The 22,067-nt window shown below is 36.6% G+C and overlaps 1 protein-coding gene across 2 annotated transcripts in view; it reads right to left on the bottom strand.

The window, feature by feature from the left end:
- Positions 1–2,087: 2,087 nt before the first annotated feature.
- Positions 2,088–22,067, bottom strand: part of LOC106118838 (thrombospondin type-1 domain-containing protein 7A) — a 63,876-nt gene continuing 43,896 nt past the window's right edge. For both annotated transcript variants that reach the window (XM_013313593.1, XM_013313594.1), the window contains exons 3-29: positions 9,969–10,062; positions 9,719–9,826; positions 9,477–9,622; positions 9,201–9,329; positions 8,900–9,108; positions 8,721–8,826; positions 8,406–8,614; positions 8,026–8,221; positions 7,753–7,907; positions 7,556–7,668; positions 7,329–7,438; positions 7,045–7,230; positions 6,700–6,844; positions 6,459–6,557; positions 6,277–6,377; positions 5,850–6,030; positions 5,467–5,628; positions 5,109–5,259; positions 4,770–4,923; positions 4,528–4,616; positions 4,274–4,416; positions 4,064–4,187; positions 3,667–3,834; positions 3,365–3,519; positions 3,094–3,224; positions 2,655–2,745; positions 2,088–2,347 (exon numbers count right to left, since the gene is read on the bottom strand). In XM_013313593.1, the coding sequence (XP_013169047.1) occupies positions 2,305–2,347; positions 2,655–2,745; positions 3,094–3,224; positions 3,365–3,519; positions 3,667–3,834; positions 4,064–4,187; positions 4,274–4,416; positions 4,528–4,616; positions 4,770–4,923; positions 5,109–5,259; positions 5,467–5,628; positions 5,850–6,030; positions 6,277–6,377; positions 6,459–6,557; positions 6,700–6,844; positions 7,045–7,230; positions 7,329–7,438; positions 7,556–7,668; positions 7,753–7,907; positions 8,026–8,221; positions 8,406–8,614; positions 8,721–8,826; positions 8,900–9,108; positions 9,201–9,329; positions 9,477–9,622; positions 9,719–9,826; positions 9,969–10,062 (3,698 nt within the window). In that variant the 3' untranslated portion in view covers positions 2,088–2,304. The remainder of the gene's footprint in view (positions 2,348–2,654; positions 2,746–3,093; positions 3,225–3,364; positions 3,520–3,666; positions 3,835–4,063; positions 4,188–4,273; positions 4,417–4,527; positions 4,617–4,769; positions 4,924–5,108; positions 5,260–5,466; positions 5,629–5,849; positions 6,031–6,276; positions 6,378–6,458; positions 6,558–6,699; positions 6,845–7,044; positions 7,231–7,328; positions 7,439–7,555; positions 7,669–7,752; positions 7,908–8,025; positions 8,222–8,405; positions 8,615–8,720; positions 8,827–8,899; positions 9,109–9,200; positions 9,330–9,476; positions 9,623–9,718; positions 9,827–9,968; positions 10,063–22,067) is intronic.

The raw sequence follows: 22,067 nt of genomic DNA, 5'->3' as shown, positions 1-22,067 counted from the left end.
TACTACCTATGATATTTTTTGAAAGAAAATTTACCGTTTTCGTTTATTTTTAAAAAAAATATAAAAACTATGACGAATTTGGCCATCATTATCATGACCAGCTCACTATACGTCTTCACTGAGGGGCTCGGAGCTTCATATGTAGATCGGAAAACGAAAAACACAATGGGGCATTGCGGGATTCGAGCTGAGCCACCACTCTGTAGAAGAATTTGGTGTGCAAATAAAAAAACAAAGATATAAAACACAATCAAATTTTATTAAATATCAAATATTGTATTGTCTAACACGATTCCTTAGCTATCATGTTTCACATCAATGTAAGTTAATAAGGTTACAAATACACATACGAAAGATATAGTTCAAGTTTAAAACGACTGAAGCCGAAGAAAATATAGCATGAATATATTCCAATGAAAACAAAAAATAAAGTCCGATAAGATTAAAATATTGTCGTGAAGGAACAACACTTATAAAATATAGAATTCATAAGTAATTAGAAATGTAGTCACTTATGAAAAAATAAAGTTAAAAGTTATAAAAATACATTTTTTTTATAAATTAAAAATTAAATATAGAGTCGAAATAAAGTGAGAGAGTTTGCGAAGAGTTTTGAGAGAAGTAGACACGAAGTACACACGTAATACATAGATATGTTTTTCACAATACATGGCTTAAAATAATCCTACTAATTTCTATACGCGATTACATTCTCAAAACTGTTTGGTTAATATAAGATCTTATATCTAAAACATTAAAGTATATTTTTGTGCGCCAAAGCTCTACATGAGTCTTTGATTCAAGCATTGCCAATTGCAATGTATTTTTTATTATAAAAGCTATTATCTGAGACTAGAAATTAAAAATAAAGATAAATTGCATACATTAAATTATCACAAAACATTTTTATTAACTAATAAAAACATTAGCAATTAGTTAAAAATGTTATATTTAAGTGTAGTTTAAATCGGTATTTTGTTAACTGTAGTTAATTACTAATTCTAACGGATATTTAGTTGTGTGAGGTTTTATTAAAAAACTGATATGTGCCATGATGTGTCACGTCGTATTGGTCTCTACCAAGTCTTATTGCATTACAAAATGGGCAGTTAACTGAGTAAAAGTAATTATAATATTTATCAATGTATATTATCAGTAAAGAGGAATAAAGTTTTGTGCGACTAAATTACTCATATTAGGAAAATTATTAATATTTTAAAAACAGACTTACTGACAAAATAGCATTATATATAAGAGTTTATTTTACTGTAAACAAATACGTTTATAAATTGCAAAAGATGTCAGCTTCACTTTAGCGCTCCTAAAAATCGCGAGTTTCCACTGCCGAATCGCCTGTTTAAAGACATTCTCATTTCCATTGAAAAAAAAACAAATATTCCTATCTTTCTGTAGTGGAAATTCGCGGATATGCTGACTGAACAAATTTATTCTAAAATGCGCCAACGTTACAGATAACCTTATAAGTGTTGACATATCTATAAAAACCATTACTAAACCTCTCTGGTTTCCTAGATTCCTCCCGATTTCGTAATCCAGTCATTTATTCACCCAAAAAGCGCGCATAAAACTACATTGGCGCACTATATTATAATAAAAACATGGAAGCACTCCTGCGGACAGACTGATTGCTGGCTATAATTTGATATTTTTTTTACTCAATAAATACGGCAATGACATTTTTTAAGAAACGTGAATAAATATGTTATTCTATTTTTTCTTGTCTGGGCTATCTTATTGTTATTAAACTTAAAACTACTGGCATTCATTGAGATGGTAATCAATATATTTTAAACTTATAATATCGTATATTTGGGAAATTGCCCAGGTTCTACAAAAAGCTAGAGACACATTTATTAAAAAATAACTAAAGAACATTCATTGCTCATTTTCTAGACTTATAAATGAGACTATGAGATTTTTAACAAAATATAACCTAAAATAACAATTAAATTAAATGTTTGATGTTCGACATCGATTTGTCTTTGGTAATAACATTAAATCAACAAATATAATTACAATCAAGTTTATATTCAATTTCTAAATTATTACAATATGAACTGCGTCAATATTAATTGCTACAAAATGTCTAAAAATTTTATAAAAATAATAGTAAATAGAACAACAAACTTGACTGATAAAACAACATAAATATTATAAATACAGTAATATAATAAAGTAACCACTTCTAAATAACAAAATCCTTGGCATTTTCATATGTTTCGAGGATATTCAGCCAGCGATGGCGATGGCGCGGATTCAAAAGCTGTCGCATGTTTAATACGCTTACACCTTCGCGATGCTCTTCGAATCCAGTCTTTTCATGCACCTAATGTAGAAAAACTCAGCTTATATACACATGTATAAAAAACCTCAGCAAATATTATAAAACCGGAAGTTTGGTTAGATGGATCGATGAATATTGCATGGATCTCGCTGAAATTTGGCATAGATGTATAACACAGAGTGGAAAACGACAAACTAATAATTAAGTTTTTTTTCTAATTCCACGCTGATGGAGTTACGGGCGGCAGCTAGTAGTTATATATTGGCAAACACATGGACTGCTGGGGTAGACGACACCATTCAAGCAATGTTTGGCGACACAGACTGTAAGAGTATGGAAAAGTTCGTACCTCACTAATCCGCGATAGAACATGTAAGTGCCACAAGACAGCAGCACCATACTCGCGACCCACACGGCCAGCAGCAGAGACCCGCTGCCCTCTGCAACCAAATAATTGTACAAATATTTAAAAGTTAAACTAATTTTCCAAAGCGATACATTGTAATATCTCAACGGCGACATAAAATAATACTTAAAACGAGCACTTTGTATATACCTTTATGGAGACAGCAGCAAAGAATACGTTACATAATTTTTAATTTCAAAATATTTTAATATGTTTTAGATTTGACCACCACGAAGCTAGGATATGCAAAACATTTCTATAATTTACGTTGTTAATAATGAAAAGATACTAGTGAATTGTGGTTTTAGTGAAACGACAACTTCTGTATTTAGTTAAACAGTTTATTTATGTTTTAGAGAGTCATTGAACGCGGGGGTTTTACCAATATAGCCGTCGTGGTAGCTGGCGCGGTCCATCCAAGCGCGGCGCGGCTTCTCATCCCGGTCTACGGACAGCAGGTCAGAGATCTCGTCGGGGGATCCGGTGCAGTTCGCCCACTCGATTGTTACATATCTGATAATAGTACTCATTAAAGCGAATGTTGGAATGAAAATTTAATTCAGAATCCAATCTCTCAAAAGTTAATGTGTGACTCGAGATGCTAGACCCGTTGAATAAATCACAAAATACAAACAACTACCAATTGTCATTACCTGGAGGATGTTCTACAGGGTCTGGAAGGCGGTACGAGCAGTTGACGCGTGCGCGAGCGCGAGCCGCCACGACACGGGCCCCACGCTCCCCACGGCCCCGGTTGACCGAGCTCAGATTCCTTGCAGCCGCACTCCACCTCACATGTTTCGTCCTCCTATATATACACAACTTAAGTTTATTTGCCGTGCGATGATATATTCGTAAATGGTTAATTAGAGGTCGACCAATCAGCGCTCGTGCCAATTTATAATTTTTAATCGTATGAAAATAAACGCAATAGAAAAAAGGCATTGCATATTACTTGATAGTGCAGCGGTGGGGCGGTAATACGGCCGGGCAGTGCGGCGGCGCAGCGCCAGGGCTCCAAGTACGCTTCCACGGTGCCCCCCGCACCGCCCAGCTCGCAGCGCGCGTACGACACCTTCACCCCCCAGCCGCACGCGTTGTCCGCTTCCTCACCGGTTGATGTCTGAACACAGTTAATTTAGCAGTGTTTGAAGTGATCTCCACAAGATGATGATAATATTGTTTATGACGTTTCAGTCAGCGGTAATCCTCGCTACATTCGATGTAGGGTAATTGGAGAAAGCAGGTGATGAACTTTGGGTTGTGAAGGACAGTAAATAGACATTCTGAGTACGAGTTCGCGGACTAGTGAAGAAAAGTGGAAACGGTAAATGTATACCAATTTGATTTACCTGAACGTGGCAGCCGAGCGAAGGTCTTGCGATGAGTCGCAGGCAGGGCTCGCGTGGGCAGGGCGCTCGCTGCTCAGTCGGCGGACACGCCCGTCCCGGCCATACCGCAGCAGTCAGTCTTTGTCTATGGAAGTGACACGGTAGTGGCTTTTAGAATGATAAGGCGTTATAAGATAAAATTGACCGGATTAGAGTCTCATAGCAGAATACCTAGTGCGTCGCATGTGTCGTGCGAAAGTTGCGTCGCCGCACGCGCAAGCGGCCGTGTCCCAGGCGCTCCACTCGCCCAGCTCGCAGTCCACGCCGCACGGCACGTAGCACCACGACTCGCGCGCCTCCGTTGCAGTAGCATTCTAGTAACATTCACGCGTAACTTAGCATAAACTGTGTCTTCAAAATAATATAGTTATTAATGACCACTTTGCTAATCTGATTGTAAAAGTATTAACAAAAATATGACTTACAGGACAGAATGTGTCATTAACAAATACTCCGTCACTGCGTAAGCATCGAACAGATCTCCTCTTTGTTCCTTCGCCACACGGAGAACCACCTGGGTGAGAACACAAATAAATACGTTATTTTAATTTTATTGCTACATTAATATTTTGTAGGCTGCTAAAGCTATAACGGAGTATAATTTAGTAACCCTAGAACAGAAGAGGCAGACCGGTTATGGAACCTTCTCGCTAAAATTAAATCTCACCTAGAGGTTGGCAGTCGTCCCAGGGAGCTACATGCCAGGAGTACGTGTGAGGCGCGCAGGGCTCTCCGCCCACTAGGTGCGGACAGGGCGCACCTCCTTCATCCGCCGGACGGAGTACCACGCGAGTGCGATCCCGACGACCACCCCACTTTGTCTATATATATATGTATTTATTTAATTAAATAAATAATAAAATGAGAGCGGTATATGAAAGAAAAGTATCGTTTGAGATACAATGAATTTTACTAAAGTCTCGATTGAGTGTACGTATAGGTAATTTAATGAATTTACTAAACGAACCATAAGATGGCCTCGGAATCACCATGTCTACGTGTATACCTGTTCGCAAGGACTCCACTCAGACCAGGCGCTGACGACGCAGTCAGCTGGGCAGGGAGCGCGGCAGGTCGCCTCGCGCGCTGCCGGCTGTCCTGCGCCTCCCACCACGCATTCAGAGTCGTCGAGCTTCACGCCGTTAGAGTCTTGACAGCTGGATCAACGTATTAAAGAATAAATCGTTTTGAAACTATGAGCTAATTTTAAAAACTGACTAGATAACACTGACTGATCTTTTATTCTCATTTTTTCCAGTATTGTAGTAACTAGAATTTATGGTAACGTCAAGGAGATGTGGCAAAGACTTCTCATGACTTACTATCATTATAATGATGTGTTGTACATATATTGTAAAACTAACATGACGGTTCTGTTGATGATGGCGCGACCGCAGAGCGCCTGCTGGGGCGTGCACACCGACCACTGGCCGACGTGCCATGCTGGCTCCGGCAGCACGCAAGTAGCGCGCTGCAATGTAGCGCCGCACTCACGACCTCCCGCAGATCCCTCCTCTATAACCTCCCTAGTACAAAATAGTTGAAATATTAATAACATTGTTTTAATTGATTGTATGGGTTTGCATTCTCTAGACTCTGTCTATCTCCCTTGATTACAGGTAAAAATATTTCTTATACACGTACCGTGTAGTTGGGTGTAACTTCGTGTCACCTTTATGCGTCAATTAGTGCATCGAGTATATGAAAGCAATATAAGGTATTAAGAAATTGCTGCTATGACTGGTACCTCGTACGGAATCTGAACGCGGCACGTGAGCCAGGCTCAGCGGAGCAAACGCCCCAAGGCGCCCAGGGGCCGGCGGCGCAGTCACGTGCACACCGCACACTGCACGCGCCCCGCACTAGCGTTGGGAACTCCTCGTCGTAGGCGAATCCGTCGGTCGACGCCTCGCGGACACGGCGCGGACCTGACAAATTGTTATTGATATATTGAATCGAATATACTAATCTTCCATTGTCTTTCTTTAATAATTAATTGTTTTTATTTTGCAATTACAAGGAGACCCCACTCTTCAGTACATACACAAGAAAAATTTGGTGTAAAAAGAATAAGAATAAGACTAAATAAGTATAGGAAGAGCATAAGAAAGGTGAAAAAGAAAACATTTACTCAAAAAGTGTTAAAAAATAAAATTAATATTAATTGCTTGTACCAGTAAGCGGATGATATTTCTTGCACACGTCCATAGGGACATCCCGGCCTTTGGCCATGCAGCGAGCGGCTCTCAAGGCCCTTCCTTCTCCGCACTCCAATCTAAAATTGAACAAAGCAAGAAAATTTAGAAAAATAACAAGTCTAATATCTAAAATCTAGATGTGACTTCACTGATCTTACCCTGGAGGCAGAATACAATCGGAATCAGCGGGCAGAAGCTCCAAAGTGACCGTCTTGCAAACACAGATTGGAACATCTGGGTCAGATGCATCGAGATATCTAGAAAAGGTTAAAATATCATTCTATTCAGTATTAAAAATAAGGATTTCGACAATAGTAGTCAGAGATTGTGTGATATAAGTTCACATATACACTTTCGATGTACTCTCAGCAGAATAGTTGTAAAGACCAAGGAACTTACTTCAACGGGTCTTCGCAAATAACATCACAGGTGAGTGGGACCATGCGGTCACAGGTGACAATGCAAGCGGCCACGCTAGGCGGCACCAGCTGCCCGGCGCATGCGCCCGCCTCCACACGATGCGAGTCAGAACCACACCAAATGCCTACGAGAAGAAACTCAAAATCGGTATATTTATTAATGTGACTAATAAATCTAAGTATTGACCTTCTTAACATTTTATTTGTATAAGACTTACTATGGTTTCATAGTCTAAACTATAACAATGAGTCTACGGTTAAAAGAAACGTGGACATCCACCGCCGAAACATTTATATTCATTTCTTCCGAAAGAATGTGACTCACTTCTAAGCCGATACCCGAGACCACATCTTTGCCCAGGCGGCAGTCGGCAAGTGCTCCACTCGCCAGCGACCCATGCCGCTTCACGCGCACGGCACGACGGCGGTACAGGGCAGTCGCGCACCTCCTGTACTGCGCCACAGTTCGGACCGCCATGCACGTTGCGGACGCGAACTTGCTTCCCTGGTTCTGTAGTAAGATAAAAGTTAAAGTATAGTAAGATAAAGCTTGTCAAGTATATTGGGAACTCGTTGTGCATATTTTTTGCTGCAATTTATATGTAGTACCACAAGTATTAGGGCACGGCGACCACGGCATCCATGCTTCGACCCTGCAGCCCCGGCGACATCTCAATGTGCAGGCACGACGGGCTTGAGGTCGGCGTAATGGTAAACACCTAATAAAAAACGAACTTAAGTTATACGAAATTAAATAACAACGTTGTTATAATATGTAAATCTAAATATCAGTTAATAGAAATGATGTCGCATTAGGTAGTGAAGTGAAAACTTACAAGGAGTCACGGACGACATCAGCATTGTTCTGGACACACATAACGTTCCTAGTGATCTGGCCTTCCTCCACACACGGCTCCTCTTCATCACTTTCATTGTACGGTTCACCCTCCTACCATGAATTACGTAAATGAAATATACTCTTTGATAATGATAGTTCAATTAAAAATATAGCTTTATGAAAATATTCACTTACCTGTAAATCAGTGTAGTTGGTAACAGGAATGTAGTCCTGGTGACGTCTCTCACATGGTCCCCAGGGCGTCGCGAGCCAGGAGTAAGTGGCACAAGCGTGGTTGTTGCACGTTTCGTTTTGGATCAGTTGGTCCTCGGTTGGACACGGCCAGCCGTCTGTGAGAGAAATTAACTTGTAAAAATCTAAAGCGGTTAACTTATCCGAAAAAGAGAGTTAGTCTAACGATAATCAAGTATCGAAAAGTCTACTTCATACTGTATAAAGGCTACTTACTAGGCGATGCATGGGCAATGATCTGTCGTGTGCGTGTTCTAGTAGGTCTGGGCCGTGAGGGCGCAGCGCAAGGTGCCGTACAGGGCGACCAGGCCGACCAGGCGGACACCACACAGTCTCCGGGGCATGCGATACGGCACCGCTCCGTGCGCGCCGGTGTGCTGCTACCGCTGCACCATGCGCGCTGCGCTTCTTTCTACGATCATACAAATGTGATTGATATAAAAATTGTCAATGGTTGGCGAAAAAGTTCAAGCTTATTATTTAAGCATGTGGATGACCCTTCATGTTAATACAATATTTCTGTTACTAAGCTAATTGAATAAAATAATTTTTTGTACATTAAGTAAGAATTGTCTTTAAAGGACTATAATACATACTCCATCATGGCCGACACATTGAAGCTCGCGCATGCGTCTGCCCGGGCCGCAAGTAGAATGAGGCTGACTTAACACACAGGGGCCCCACGGCAGTGCCTTCCAGGATGCGCAGCGTGGCATCGTACATGTCCTTTTCTCCTCTAGAGGAGGGCAGTTTGCGCCACCGCCAGACTCCGCTGATGTCACGCGACGTCGACGCACGCTGTATCCTGAGAAATAAATTTATAAATAATAGAATATTACAATGTTAATATCTATTGCCATGATCAGACATACGTAATGATCGGGTCAACTGATATAAACACTGACACGTACCGGTTGCAGTCAGTTCCTGTACGGGGTAAAGTGGACATCCGTCGATAGGTTGGCATGCGCCCCATTCCCCCCACTCTCCTACTTCACAGTCACGGGGGCATGGAACCTGAAATGATTTTTTTTAAATAATATTCCGCTACATAACTTAATTACATATTATAAATATATACCAAGCCTACCTCGCAAGGCTGTACGAGTGTAGGCATGGGCGCGTGCGCGCATTGCGCGGGATGCAGCGCTCGCCCGTCTGCGCGCACGCAACTGACGTCACGACGTTGCACTCCGCCCCCGCAGCTAGCGTCGCCTGCCCCCGCACGGTCCATCTCATCAGCCTCTTCATCCTCATCGTACAGCGCGTCACTGTCTTCCGCGTCGTCATCGTCATCAGCTGGTAAGAGACGGAGCCAAGGTAAAGTATGTGCTAAGAGTGCTACCCTAGTAGGTTATCTTTACTGCGCAGAATAATATGGAGATACTTACAGGGCGGTGGAGTAGCGGGTTGTGCGACAGCTACACGGCACCGACCCCAGGGTCCCGGCGTCCAATGTGCGCTGGCCTCCAGAGCCGCGGGACGTACTTCTTCTACTACCTCACACTCGTTGCCACCGCCTAGAAATGTAGATTTCATGTTTGTTTGGTTGGTTGGCTAATGTTATTTAAGGATTAAAAAGTAGTATTTTTGAAAAATTTATTGAGTAGTTGAGACCCAATTGGTGCCACGAATCGGGTTAGCCATAACTTTCGTATTCAAGAGACCTTGTGCAAGTCGCCGCAGTCTCCTAGTCCTGACCAGCGCGCCGTCTGCCCGGGGCCGCCACGGCAGCCACTCGGCCAGCGAGCAGTCCTCACGCATTACACACACGCGGGTGGTGCCGATGTGAGATATCGCGTTACCACAATACCTACAAAAAAGGATCAATAAGATAATGTCATAAATCTCAGTCAAAAGGTATTCGTAAGTATATTTTACACTTCTTCTGTAAGTAACCATAACTTACATGGGTTCTACGATCTGTCCGTCCTTCCGACGACATTGCACTTGACGTCTTTGAAGTCCGAGTCGGGGTGTGTGCACCAGGGAGTCTTCTTCAACTCGCGTGTTGTATCTGCAGATAATAAAAATCCAACGTAACAAATACACTGACAATACTTTTAACTATAACATATATTGCTAACGATATCTACAGAGTGTATTCTGTTTTATTTCTTTACAAAATACTGAATGTTTTTGTAATACTAGAATCAAACCTCTCGATAGCCCTGTCGTGTTCTTCGGCATTGGTAGTGCATTCCGTCCATTTCGAAACAAACACAGAGTATTCCGCTTCGTTGATCTCCAAAACTGCAATAAAAAATAACGTATAAATAACATAAACATTTTATAAAACAAGAAGCAAATCAAATAATATCCTAAAGATTATTGTTTTTGAAATTCGTAAAACATTATTCTTAATACTGCTTTGGAAAAATACTCTACAGTAGGAATAAAATTAGCTTAAAAGTGTGTTGCAAACCATTCAAAATTTTACTCTAAACGAAGAAAACATCGCTATAAAGATAAAAATGTAACTTAAGTGTCCATTAGACGACGTATAAATAACTTCCAGACAGATAAACGCGAGTCATTTGCATTCAGAAAGACGTATGTTCTAGAAATTCTAAACTGAATGTATGGTGATGGTATATTAAGAGTAATGTGCACTACGATGTAGTTATTTAAAGCGTTTATCAGACTTAAGCAAAGAGAAATAACGATATTGTTTTCTTTTTTATTGTGCTAATATCAAATCAAATACACAAACGAGTTGAATGAATTATCACTTTATATTGAGAACAACATTATAGAATTAGAGTCAATCGAGTAGGTTTGATTTTTATAAATCCTTAAAGAAAAGAAACCGCACTAGGCCAGCGTGGTTTACTATAGCTTAGTCACCTCTAACTTTAGGTAGGCCATCAGTGGTGATGTATAGTGAATAAAGCTGAAGCTGATGATGAACACCATTACTTAGGTTAGCATTTATAATAGAACAGTTCATGTAACAAGTTTGAATTACGTAATCATTTTCTATTTTTAAATTGGTCTTAAAGTAAATGAAGTATAAAATAATATTAATCATAGAACAATATTATCGAAACAAAGTTATATTTGAATAGCTTTATAAATACCGCTAGGCAATAATAAGGTAAAGTAGCGTACGTCGACGCCGATGTTAAATGAATTTGCCTCGCTCTATGACTATATTGAATTAGCTCCCGAGATTGCCTCACTCGTGGAACAAACTTTATAATTACTGGGAGCGGAATGTTTGCCTCTGCTGTTTCCTAAAGATAGTTGGTAATATTAATTCGTAAATACGTTAAGAATATTAGCCGTCTTTTGTTTTGTTATTTGCTTGTTTTTTATTATAATTGCCTTTTGAAATTAAAAAGCTTAAGCATGGAGGTTTGTTTTAGTTTTGCTTTAAACTAGATTCTGATATAGAATCTTTATGATTTAAGAAGGCTTAATGTAACAAAGGATAAGCCCAGTCTAGTGTTTTCTTCTACGTCCTAAGTAGAAGGTGTACGATTTAACCTCGCCTGTTCCATTTGAGATGATTTGAAACTGTCCTTGTATAAGTCATAAAGAACATTTTTGTAGACATTTTAAAAAGTTAAAAAGCGAAATATAAGAGCAAAGTCTTGCATAATTAAAAATGGTCGCCTGTCTCGACGTACCCGGTATTCTTTGTGCCACAGACTATGTAATTTCCAGCGAAGCTCTTCCTTCTGTAATAACGCTCGGCTTGCTATGAACTATTCACCGGAGACATAAATCTTTGACATTAATATTTCTAAATTAATTACTTATATTCTGGTGTTGTAATATTTTGTTAACTACACTTTACAGCAACTAAAAGTTGTGTACTAATGTATTGTTGCTTTATTTTAGGTTAAAAATATTTCTCTTTCTACACATGTGAAAAAACTTTACGTATAAAGAACAAGACAAACTATGTTTAATATACAAGAGTTTTACATGCTTTTTTATAATTATATAATTATGAAAATGAAAGATTTGATTGTCTGTTTGCATTGAATAGGCTACAAAACTACTGAACCGATTAAAAAAAATACTGTTGGGTATCGACACTATCTTCGGCTGACATAGACTTTATTTATTAGTATTATTTTTATTACTCGTTAACGAAGTCGCGGACAACTGGTAATGTTTAATCATTCTACTCTTAATATAATTCTTATTAGCGTCATATTAAATCTGTGGTATAATTAAGGTTTTTACTAAAAGTATAATAGCAGTATTAATGAATACATGTGTTAATATCAGAGTTATTCCGCATAGAATGAGATCGTACCAGCATAAATAAACAACAATGAATCCTTTGTTATGGTAAGCAGTACGATCAACAAAGGTATCCGACTCCCAAGAGTGAATAAATCGTATCCTATCAGTTTCAAAATTCACTGAAAGTGTGTAAAGTGTATACTGTTCGTGCTGTACTTTATCAATTCAGATTAGATCACAACTGGAGATACACAGTTGTTTCTACTACATGTAAATTTTACTTTTCGTAAAAACATGTTTTTACCATATACAATAGAAAAATATAAAGACGAGATTATCGAGATTAATATTATATAAAGAAATCATCTTTAATATCAAACAATGCAATAGATTCATCTTACTTGTTACTAATATTATAAAAGCGAATGTTTAGATGAATAGATGGATGTTTGTTTGAAAGTATCACCAAAACGGCAGAACAGATCTCGCTGAAATTTAACCTATATGTAGCTCATATTCTGGCAGATCACATAGGGTACTAAATATATTTTTTTAATTCCGCGGACGGAGTCTCGGGCTTCCGCTAGTAATTTCACATTGACGTAAATCTTTTAGATCTTGTAAGATGAAATTATTGAAATACTTTTCATTTTTACTCCGACACCATTCAAGTTTTTTATTTAGTAAGCGTTGAAAAGAAAAAAAAAGGCGTCGAGTAAAAGTGTTTATGAAAAAGCGTTCAAAGGGAATTAAATAGTTAGTAATGGCACCGTCGCTTAATGAGAGTGCTACCGGGTTCAATTTGTTAATGTCACGACAATGGTCGCGCACAATGACATCAAAAGTGATTTAATTACTTAATTGTTTCTCGCATTTCTCAAGTAAACGACTCTTTTGTTTTCCACTTATTGTAACTACGAAACAGAATGTTGCATATTCCTTTCATATAGGTTTGGAAATATAGAAATGTTTAAAAAGAAAAGGCGGCCATTAGCGATATAAAAAGGTTATTAATATTTAAGTAAAATTTAAAAAATAACGATATATCTATCATTCATAAACGCAGAAAAAATGATTTAGGTTAAAAATTAAGGTTCCAAATGTATGGTACGAAACAGTGTAGAATTTTGTCTTTTTTTAACCTTATATTAATTACTGTTTATTTAATTTTTAGAGTACTATCACTGTGTATTTTGAAACTATCTGTCTTCTAGACTATGTTCTTTATCTGTGCCAAATTTCAAAAAGATCCGTAGAGCTGTTTCTGGGATACCTTCTAATAAATATCCAGTTATCCTTCCATTCTTCCATCCATCAAAATATTCGCATTTATACTATTAGTGAGATTAATCATGTTTTAAACATTGAATACATAAACATAGTCGTAATTTTACCTAAAATTACGTCTGACTCAATTTAGTTAGAAAGCATTTCTCCCTAACAGATAGTTGGCGTAAGAGGTAGTGGCGCCATCTGCATTCAGACAGACGTAATGCATTAGTTATTACCTGGAAACGGGCAATGCTTCTCGAGATAAGCATACGAAATGCTTACGTATTGCAGCTTCACTTAATGCACTTAAACTTACTGGCAAATAAAAGACTATACAAAATTATATACATATGTATGTATATGTGTGTAAGACTTAAATGTCATAAGATTGTTATGTAAACGTTTAACGAAGTTTGAGCGTGATTGTATATAACATCTATACTTAATATTATCGGTATTTTTTTTATTGTCTCTGTTTTGTTTTTAAAGAGGAGTAGAGTCAGTGGAACTTTACGATTAGGGGATATTGATAATGAAATTGCAATTTGATAAATTTTCAATAACTCGACCATATTATATTAGATTATATTATAATCGTTCATTATATTAAAATACGTAAAGTTAAAATATGGCAATTCAATGATACAATAAAGATATTTATCCGTTTAACGGAAACCGTTTAAAAGAATTTAATCTTACGAAGGAAAGAAAAAACAGAAATCTAATTAAAGCCGGAGTGGAAAGAACGTTTTATTACTTTAGTGTCGCAAAAGACTTATTCGATTTCCTTAATTGAGATTTGCTTGATAGAAAATTCTGGCATGTTGAAAAATAAAAGAAAATATTTTGCCGTATAATCGAAGAAAACATTAGACGAGTAAAATATATATCTGTTCTGCCAGAGCCAAATACATCAAGCTGTTATAAATATGACAAAGTTCATTTATATAAAAAAAACTTATGGTTCGTAATCCCGAAAATAATTAAGAATAATTTAAATTAAAAATAAACAACATTGTTTTTGATGTTTTCTTTTTTCAAGCAATATTATTAAATAGTAAATTTGAATAATGGTACAGAATAAGATTTGGAACATATTCTCTAGGGATTCTGTTCTTGTGCAAGAATACACCTGATTTATAAAAGGAGGTCAGGTTGGAACACAGAAAGATATATGTTATCCTAATCTGGAATATGTAGCGCTAAAGGAGATTCATAGCTTCAAGAAATAAAGCTTGTTTTGAAAGAAATAAAATGATTATGTGGTATATAGTAGGATGTTTTATTGCGTATTATGTAGGCTGTTATATTCTAAAATAAAGGAATCATAAAAAAATATATTTTAAAATTTTTCTAAACATAAAAAATAAATTCTAAATATAAATTAGAAGCCAATAAATATAGATTGTATTTTCCGATGGAACATTTTGATGATTTTTTTAGTGTGTTTTAATTTATTTCCTTTTATAATTCTTTAGATTTTTTTTCTTTTACTTTTATATAAAGAAATGTGTAATAAAATTTGTGGAGTGTTGTATTTTACGCACGTATTATGCTATAAGATGCAATAAAACTATTTCTTAAAGTTGTGCTCAGTATAAGTCACTATATCTTTGTTAGCAATATGCTGTATGTCTTTTTATACGGCGTCCGAGGCGTGTCTTATAAATTCTCTTGTATTGTTCATAAATCCAACTCCCCTTAGACAGGAGCGCATGTCTTCTGGAAAAATCTTTGCTGCATGTATACAAGAAAATCTATCTTACTTAATACTAATATTATAAACGCGAATGTTTGAATGGATGGATTTGTGCTACAAGATATCTTCAGTACGGCTACAGAGATCGCGCTGAAATAGATGTAGAAGATGGATTCTAGGATTAGAAGAACACTTAGGCTACTTATTGTCTTTTTAATTTAGCTTTGACGGAGTCGCGGGCGACAGCTTGTCTAGAATATTAGTAACAATGTGTTTATAGGTATTTTGGCAATTGTACACGGTTATTCTTGATATGAATTATTATTTTTCAATTTGAAGATAACATAAAATCTTTTCTAGTTGTTAAAATATATTCCATAATAAAGTTTCTTTATGGCCGAAGGCATTCTCATTTTACGACTTTGACGTAGAGCACTGTTTCTCAACCTGTGGGTAGCGATGACTTGAAGAGTCACGGATAAAAAATTTTTTCGTCCTCCAATTAGCTGCAATGACGACATAGACCAAAAGTACACAAAAAACTGATCATCCTTCTTTTAATAGCTCTTGGATAATAAAATAATTTTACATGCTAAGAGGATATGTTTAAAAGGTTGAGAACCACTGACTTAGAGTTCCAGGGTTCCATTTTACAATGCGCTTGTCATCGTTAAAATGTTATTCCAGTTTCCAATAAGTGTCGACGATATGACCGTTATTGCTACAGATTCCTTAAGCTTTATGAATTTAATTTCCTATTTGTATCCTTTTATTGTACACTGACTGTTATCCGTCATCGTTTGTTTTTTAACGATTAATTATTTATTTGAATTGTTTTCAATCACTTTTGTAACCATTTCACCAATTACATGTGGATTCTTTGATTAGTTTTTACTCGTCAATATCGTTAAAACTTCGTGTGAAATTTCGTTTTAATTTGAGATTTGTCATAGACCAGCGAGATTCATAATTATCATTTGTAATATGGTTAGATAAATCAACTAACTAGGTAAGGTACTAACAGATTTCTACGAAAGATGTCACAAAAATGGATCAAAATATTTATGTCTATAAAGATTTCATTACAAATGGGAGAACCTTTTCTTAGCTAGGTTTTAAGATTTATATATTTCAAATAGCTTGGCTCGTTCTTCGGTTATAAAATGGAAAAGCCGTTTCATTTTCCATAGGGGCGGGCGTTAAAAGTTATATTGCTTTGAGAAGCTCGAATAGTTTCTAACGTATCGATGCGTTAAGATTTAGGGTGTAGTCTACACTTTCTATTTTATGTCTGCACATTTTCACGTAACATAACCTTGGGTTTTCACTAACGAAACATCTGTACAAAAACTTATTTTATTGGTGACTTATAGAGAACTTCTTTTGAACTTTCTTCGGAATTTTTAGCGTCGTTTATTCACAGACACGAATACTTAATTGTAATTAATATTAAAGCCATCATCATCATCATCAGCAGCTCACTATAAGTCCCCACCGAGGGGCTCGGAGCCTACCCTAAGTCACGGGTGACTAGGCCATAGTCAACAACGCTGGCAAGGGCGGGTTGGTTGACTTCACACATATCATTGAATTTCTTCTCAGATATATGCAGGTTGCATCACGATGTTTTCCTTCACCGTAAGAACGTCGGATAAATGTACATAAGTAAATCGGAAATCGAAAAACACATTGGTACATGGCGGGATTCGAACCCAGGACCTACAGATTGCAAGTCTAGTGCTTAAACCCCTGAGCCACCGACGCTCTATGTATATTAAAGTATGGTATGTTTAATTTACCAGTACAATGATACCGTAAGTCCTTGTCTTTACTAACACAAGTCAACATGTCCGGAGGGCATTGAACTGCGGCAAAGTAATAAAGGATCCTAAGCAAGCGTCGGAAGGGACTATTATTTGCATTGGCCACCACGTCTGTGTTTATAATGTACTACGAAGTTTGAAGTGCACAAACAATTCCAGACATAGAGATGCTCTATATATTAAAGTTACTGTATATGCAAAATGAGCACTCAATTTTTTTTAAGTTCTTATAGCTTGAAAAGGTCTTTTAATTTCTAACTTTGAAGCATAAAATCGGAGTCGTTGTCTTTGGTTTAAATGGTATTAGGTCCGGTTTTTAATAACAGTTTTATTTAGTTAAAGTTACGTTTGTATTCATACTGATAACATTAACAAATGAAATATTACTTTATAAATATTAAAAAATATTTGAGGTTGTAATTGAAAATTTTGCTCGAAATGATAAAATCTGTACTGTAAGTGAACAACGAAGTGAAATGCATCTGCGCGAAACCTGCAAATACCTAAGATGTCGAGCTATAACATTCCGGATGCTGCAAGCTACGACGCGCTGTGTCGACGTTCACTTATCTTCAACTTTCTAAAGAATTTCATGAAAATTAAGTTTAAATCTTTTTACAAAATTACGTAATTAATTAAAACATTTTTTTTATTTTCTTTTTGTTCGTAACATTTTGATTGTGGATTATCTACACAAATAGGAAAGATTTGTATATTTGTAGGTCTGAAATAAATAAGCTTAAATATTACTGGATTTGTTTCCAAAAAAATCTTTAATTACGAAATAGCAAATGTCTGTAAGTCCGAAACGCCTTTCGAAATGCGCTGCTGATACAAAATTCGTCAGTTTCCGGTCCGTCTTTGAAGCATTTCAGAATATTTCCAAGTAATATCTCACTGCGTGGAAATGAAATGTACCGTATGTACTTTGTGTCTGGAAAGTTTTCACTTTACTGTGTAAACGCAGTTGTAAAAGGGAACTAAGTGTGTAACATTTTCAACCTTTTGTGACAAGCTAAAAGTTACGATATTTTTACAATTGTTATGACGAAAATGTTTTGGACATTCTTTAATATTTTTCTTACTGAAAACTTATGTGTTATTTTATATATATGTATAAATTTAGTTCAGTTTTGCTTTGATCGTTATTACGATTTTCAGCAAAGAGAAAATGAAAGAAATAGAAGAAAGTATTTTATAAATAACATGCAACTTCCTCCGTTTGCGACAGAATTACACTCTAGAGATTTATTGTACTCGAACATGCCGCTTCAAGAATGCTTTGTAAAATATAAAATCGAAAATTCGCACTTCACAGCTTTCAACAAATCTAAAATAAAAAAAAGATATTTATAAAATTAAAGAGTAAATTAATATGCAGACTGAAATGACGTCATAATTTGCTCCTACACCATCCTCTTAATTATTGAACTGGATTCTTAATTTATCGTACATACACAAAGCTGTTACAGCGAAAACCTATCCATTGGATGGATTTCGAGAATTATCTAAAACTCTATTTATAATTACAATATTAACAGAAAAGCAAGTCTTTACTTATTAAGTTTCCGTTTAGTTCATGTGCGGTTTTAGTGAACAATAAACAGCGTAATCGAAAGCAATATAGAGTGAGGGAGATGACGCTATTATTAAATTTACGGCGCAACCGCTCGCCGGAATCCAATCTGTTCGGAAGCCAATACAGTATAGAGCCTGATTTAAATCCTATAAAGCAATTTCGTAGCGACAATACATATGGTTTAATTGTTGGCAAGTTCATGACGATATTGCAAATTAATACAATTGATTTCATTGTTTTGTTGCGCAACTGAGAGAAGAGTAATATTTTTCGAGAAGCTTGTTTGTTGATTTGTTTTGTTTGTGGTATGCGTTGAACGAAATCGTTGAAGTTCAATGAAGTGTAAAATATCATTTGTATCACATTCTTTTCTATTTTTCAAGGATAAGTTGGATTCAGACTCGGGCTTCTTGGTTTTCATTAAATTTAAGTATGACAGTGAGTTTGTTTTAATTGTAGGGTTAGGTCTTCTATACCTCACTAAGCTGTCATGATGAAAAATTTCGCGATTATCATGATAAATGTATATCACCTAGTCGTTGCGTTTGCTTGAGGTTACAATTTTTCTCTGTCGCCACTATCAGCTCTGCATCTCGCACGCGACTCACATTTGCATGCAAAGTGGTGGCGATGCCGTATTGAAATATATATAATAAGATTGCAGCACATTAAATATGCACAAAAATAAAGTTTATTATTTAAATATCGTTAAGGACCTCTTTATAATTCAAAAATATTTCAAATCAATACCGAGATCCTGTATGCTCTTTCATGTAATCTTTTCTTAATAACATTATAAATGCGAATGCTTAGATGGATGTTTGTTAGTAGGTATCTCCAGAACAGCTGTATGGATATCGCTGTAATTTGGCATAGTTGTAGAACATAGTCTGGAGGAATACATAGGCTACTAATTAAGTTTTTTTATAACTCCGCGTGGATCGTGTCGCGGGCGAAAGCTAATAGGTATATATAAATAATTCTAAAGATAACTTGATTTATATTTCACTGATTTCCATTATATCTTTAACAGTGGCAGAGCCCGCTTTAACATCTTCGCACGATTCGGCCCGGCTCGCCCGGTGAAATACCACGACCACACAGAAGATACGCGTCAAGTGGAAGCAATTCCGCGTTTCGTCTGATGAGTGTGCGTCCCGGAGGCCTAATTTAGTCCTCTTTCCCTTCCTATCCTTTTCTTTATATGGAAAGGATGGGAAGTAGAAGTGGACTTTACGGATGAGAGGATGCATGGAAAGGGAAGATATTTTCTTTCTGTGCATCCTCTTCTCCGTCAATTAAAGGTAGGCAGCGCATATGCAATTGCGTATGTCTATGGGCAGCAGTCACTTCGCTATTTCAGCGATTTCAGGTGGCTGCTCGCTCGTTTGCCACCTTTTGAAATAAAAAAAAATCTGATCATATAAGTAAATAATTCTCTCATTATTTTGCTGTCTGTTGTTTATCAAAATTACAATAAAAGTAATGCATTCTGCATCAGACGTTCTATTTGGAATACAAATTCATTTCTAGCAGTGCTACGCGACCTGCGTAGTGCTACGAGCACGTACCTGCGTAGCAAGTGACTTCATTACTCTCTATTGACCTGTTTAAACTAAACAACTTGGTCATCTACATTCTGTCTACTTTTATTAGTAATTTTAGTAGAGTTAGTACTCTCGACCGCAAATCTGTCGGCGCGGCATAAAAAGAACGTACTTAGTAGCCTATGTGTTCTTCTTATGTTATTACTAGAAGCTATATGTATTCCAAATTACATCAAAATCAGTTCAGCCTTTCTGGAGATACCTTCAAACAAACATCCATCCATCTTAACATTCATCAATTATTTTGAACCTTGTTATGTAATGTGCATTAAACCTTCCTAAAGGATTTTTATGAGTTTCTGAGTTTAAAAATGTAATAAAGTAAGAAATTACAGTGAAGATAAATAGGCTTAAAAAAGATTTGTTCTCTGTAATTTCGTGAGTTATAGGTCGACAGGTACGAAGAATAACAGAGATTACTTTTTACAAAAAATGGGGAAAAACAGACAAGTATTTTTCGAAGGAATCTATTTAATGTAGAACATTTGTTCTATAGCCGTCCCTTATCAACGGCGCTCGATCGTTCCATTATTTCCCGGCCCCATGCATTTATTTCTAAGCACGGACCCTTCCTATTTCAGCTTCATCGTGCGAAAGGCTTTGTGTATAAATAGGTATGCATTAACTGGGTCATATGTATTATTTATTAGCTGCGTAGTGCTTAAAAGCTATCGCTCAGAAAATTGCGCATCATCAATGTGGAAAGTTATAAAATTGATTCATTTAAGCTTTCTTTTTTGTAGTACTATTTAAAAAGAAATTGCGCAAATTTGCAACATAAACGGATGTATCTTATGATTGGGTTTGCTTAGAAGTTTTATTTTTTCACAGCACCTACCGACCGCAGATCTGAACATTTGATATGAATTCCAGCTTGATACTTTTACGCGTTTTTGAGAAAAACGGTCTTGACGGACGGATGGACAACAAAGTGATCCTATAAGCGTGTCTTTTTTTCCTATGAGGTACGGAAACCTAAAAACGTTACATAGATGAACTTATGTTGTAAATGGACTTAAATTTTTATTTTATGCCAGAAACAATTTTTTTTTATATCAGACGGTGGCAAACGAGCGAGCGGCCACCTGAAATCGCTGAAATAGCGAGGTGACCGTTGCCCATAGACATACGTAATTGCATATGTGTTAAAATGAATGCCTGAATGAATAAATGTGTTTATGGAAAGGAATAGGCTATTTTATAAGAAGGAATCTATTCGAGGAGGTTTACTTAACAAAACAACGTTGTACGATTATCATTGAAAAAGTAAACGTGTACAAAAACAAAGGCGATTTTTGAATGTGATGTTAAGTTATTTAACTTTTTCAATTTACGTCGGCGCTTTCCGAATTCATAAGATTACTTAAGAGTTCAACGTACTCGAGAAAGATGGATGGTTTTGGAGAAATGTAGGCTTATTTGAAATTCCATTTCGTGACATAATTTGAAATATAGGCACGAATAACATCTAAAGTCAAATGATACTGAAACAAGAAAGAAAATTATAACACTAATAATTTAATTTCTTTAATCGAACTGAAGCTCCGTCTATACTCAACTAGCTGACGCTTTAAAAAAATGCTATGCTAGCTTATGTATTCTTCCTGTCTATGTCCTACATCTATGCCAAATTTCAGTGAGATCTATGCCGCCGTTTTGGAGATACATCCAAACATTTGCTTTTATATTATTAGTAAGAACTAATATATAGTTAGATTCTCCGGGTGATCAGATGCGAGTACATAAAGATTTATTAAGTAGATACTTCAACGATATATCGATGTGTATTCGCGGTGAAGTGCAGACAGGAATAATTTGAAGCAATATAGGGGAAGCGCAGCTCGATATTTATTAAATTCCCCGTTGCGGCCGTCTGGAATCCCATCTATCCAATATTCGATACAGAATCTGTTTACTACGGTATAAAGCAACATATTCTACATTTTAAACGTAACTTTGAATCTCTACACATTTATAGTGATTTGTAGTACGAATATTGTACGTGGGTTTCTGAGACCAAAATATCCCTTTAAAATATATTTTTTATCTCTATTCTGTCAAAGATAATGACAGGGATG

This window comes from Papilio xuthus, unplaced genomic scaffold (assembly GCF_000836235.2).
Source record: "Papilio xuthus unplaced genomic scaffold, Pxut_1.1 DF827542.1, whole genome shotgun sequence".
Taxonomy (NCBI): domain Eukaryota; kingdom Metazoa; phylum Arthropoda; class Insecta; order Lepidoptera; family Papilionidae; genus Papilio; species Papilio xuthus.
This window is presented reverse-complemented; position numbering and strand designations above follow the sequence as displayed.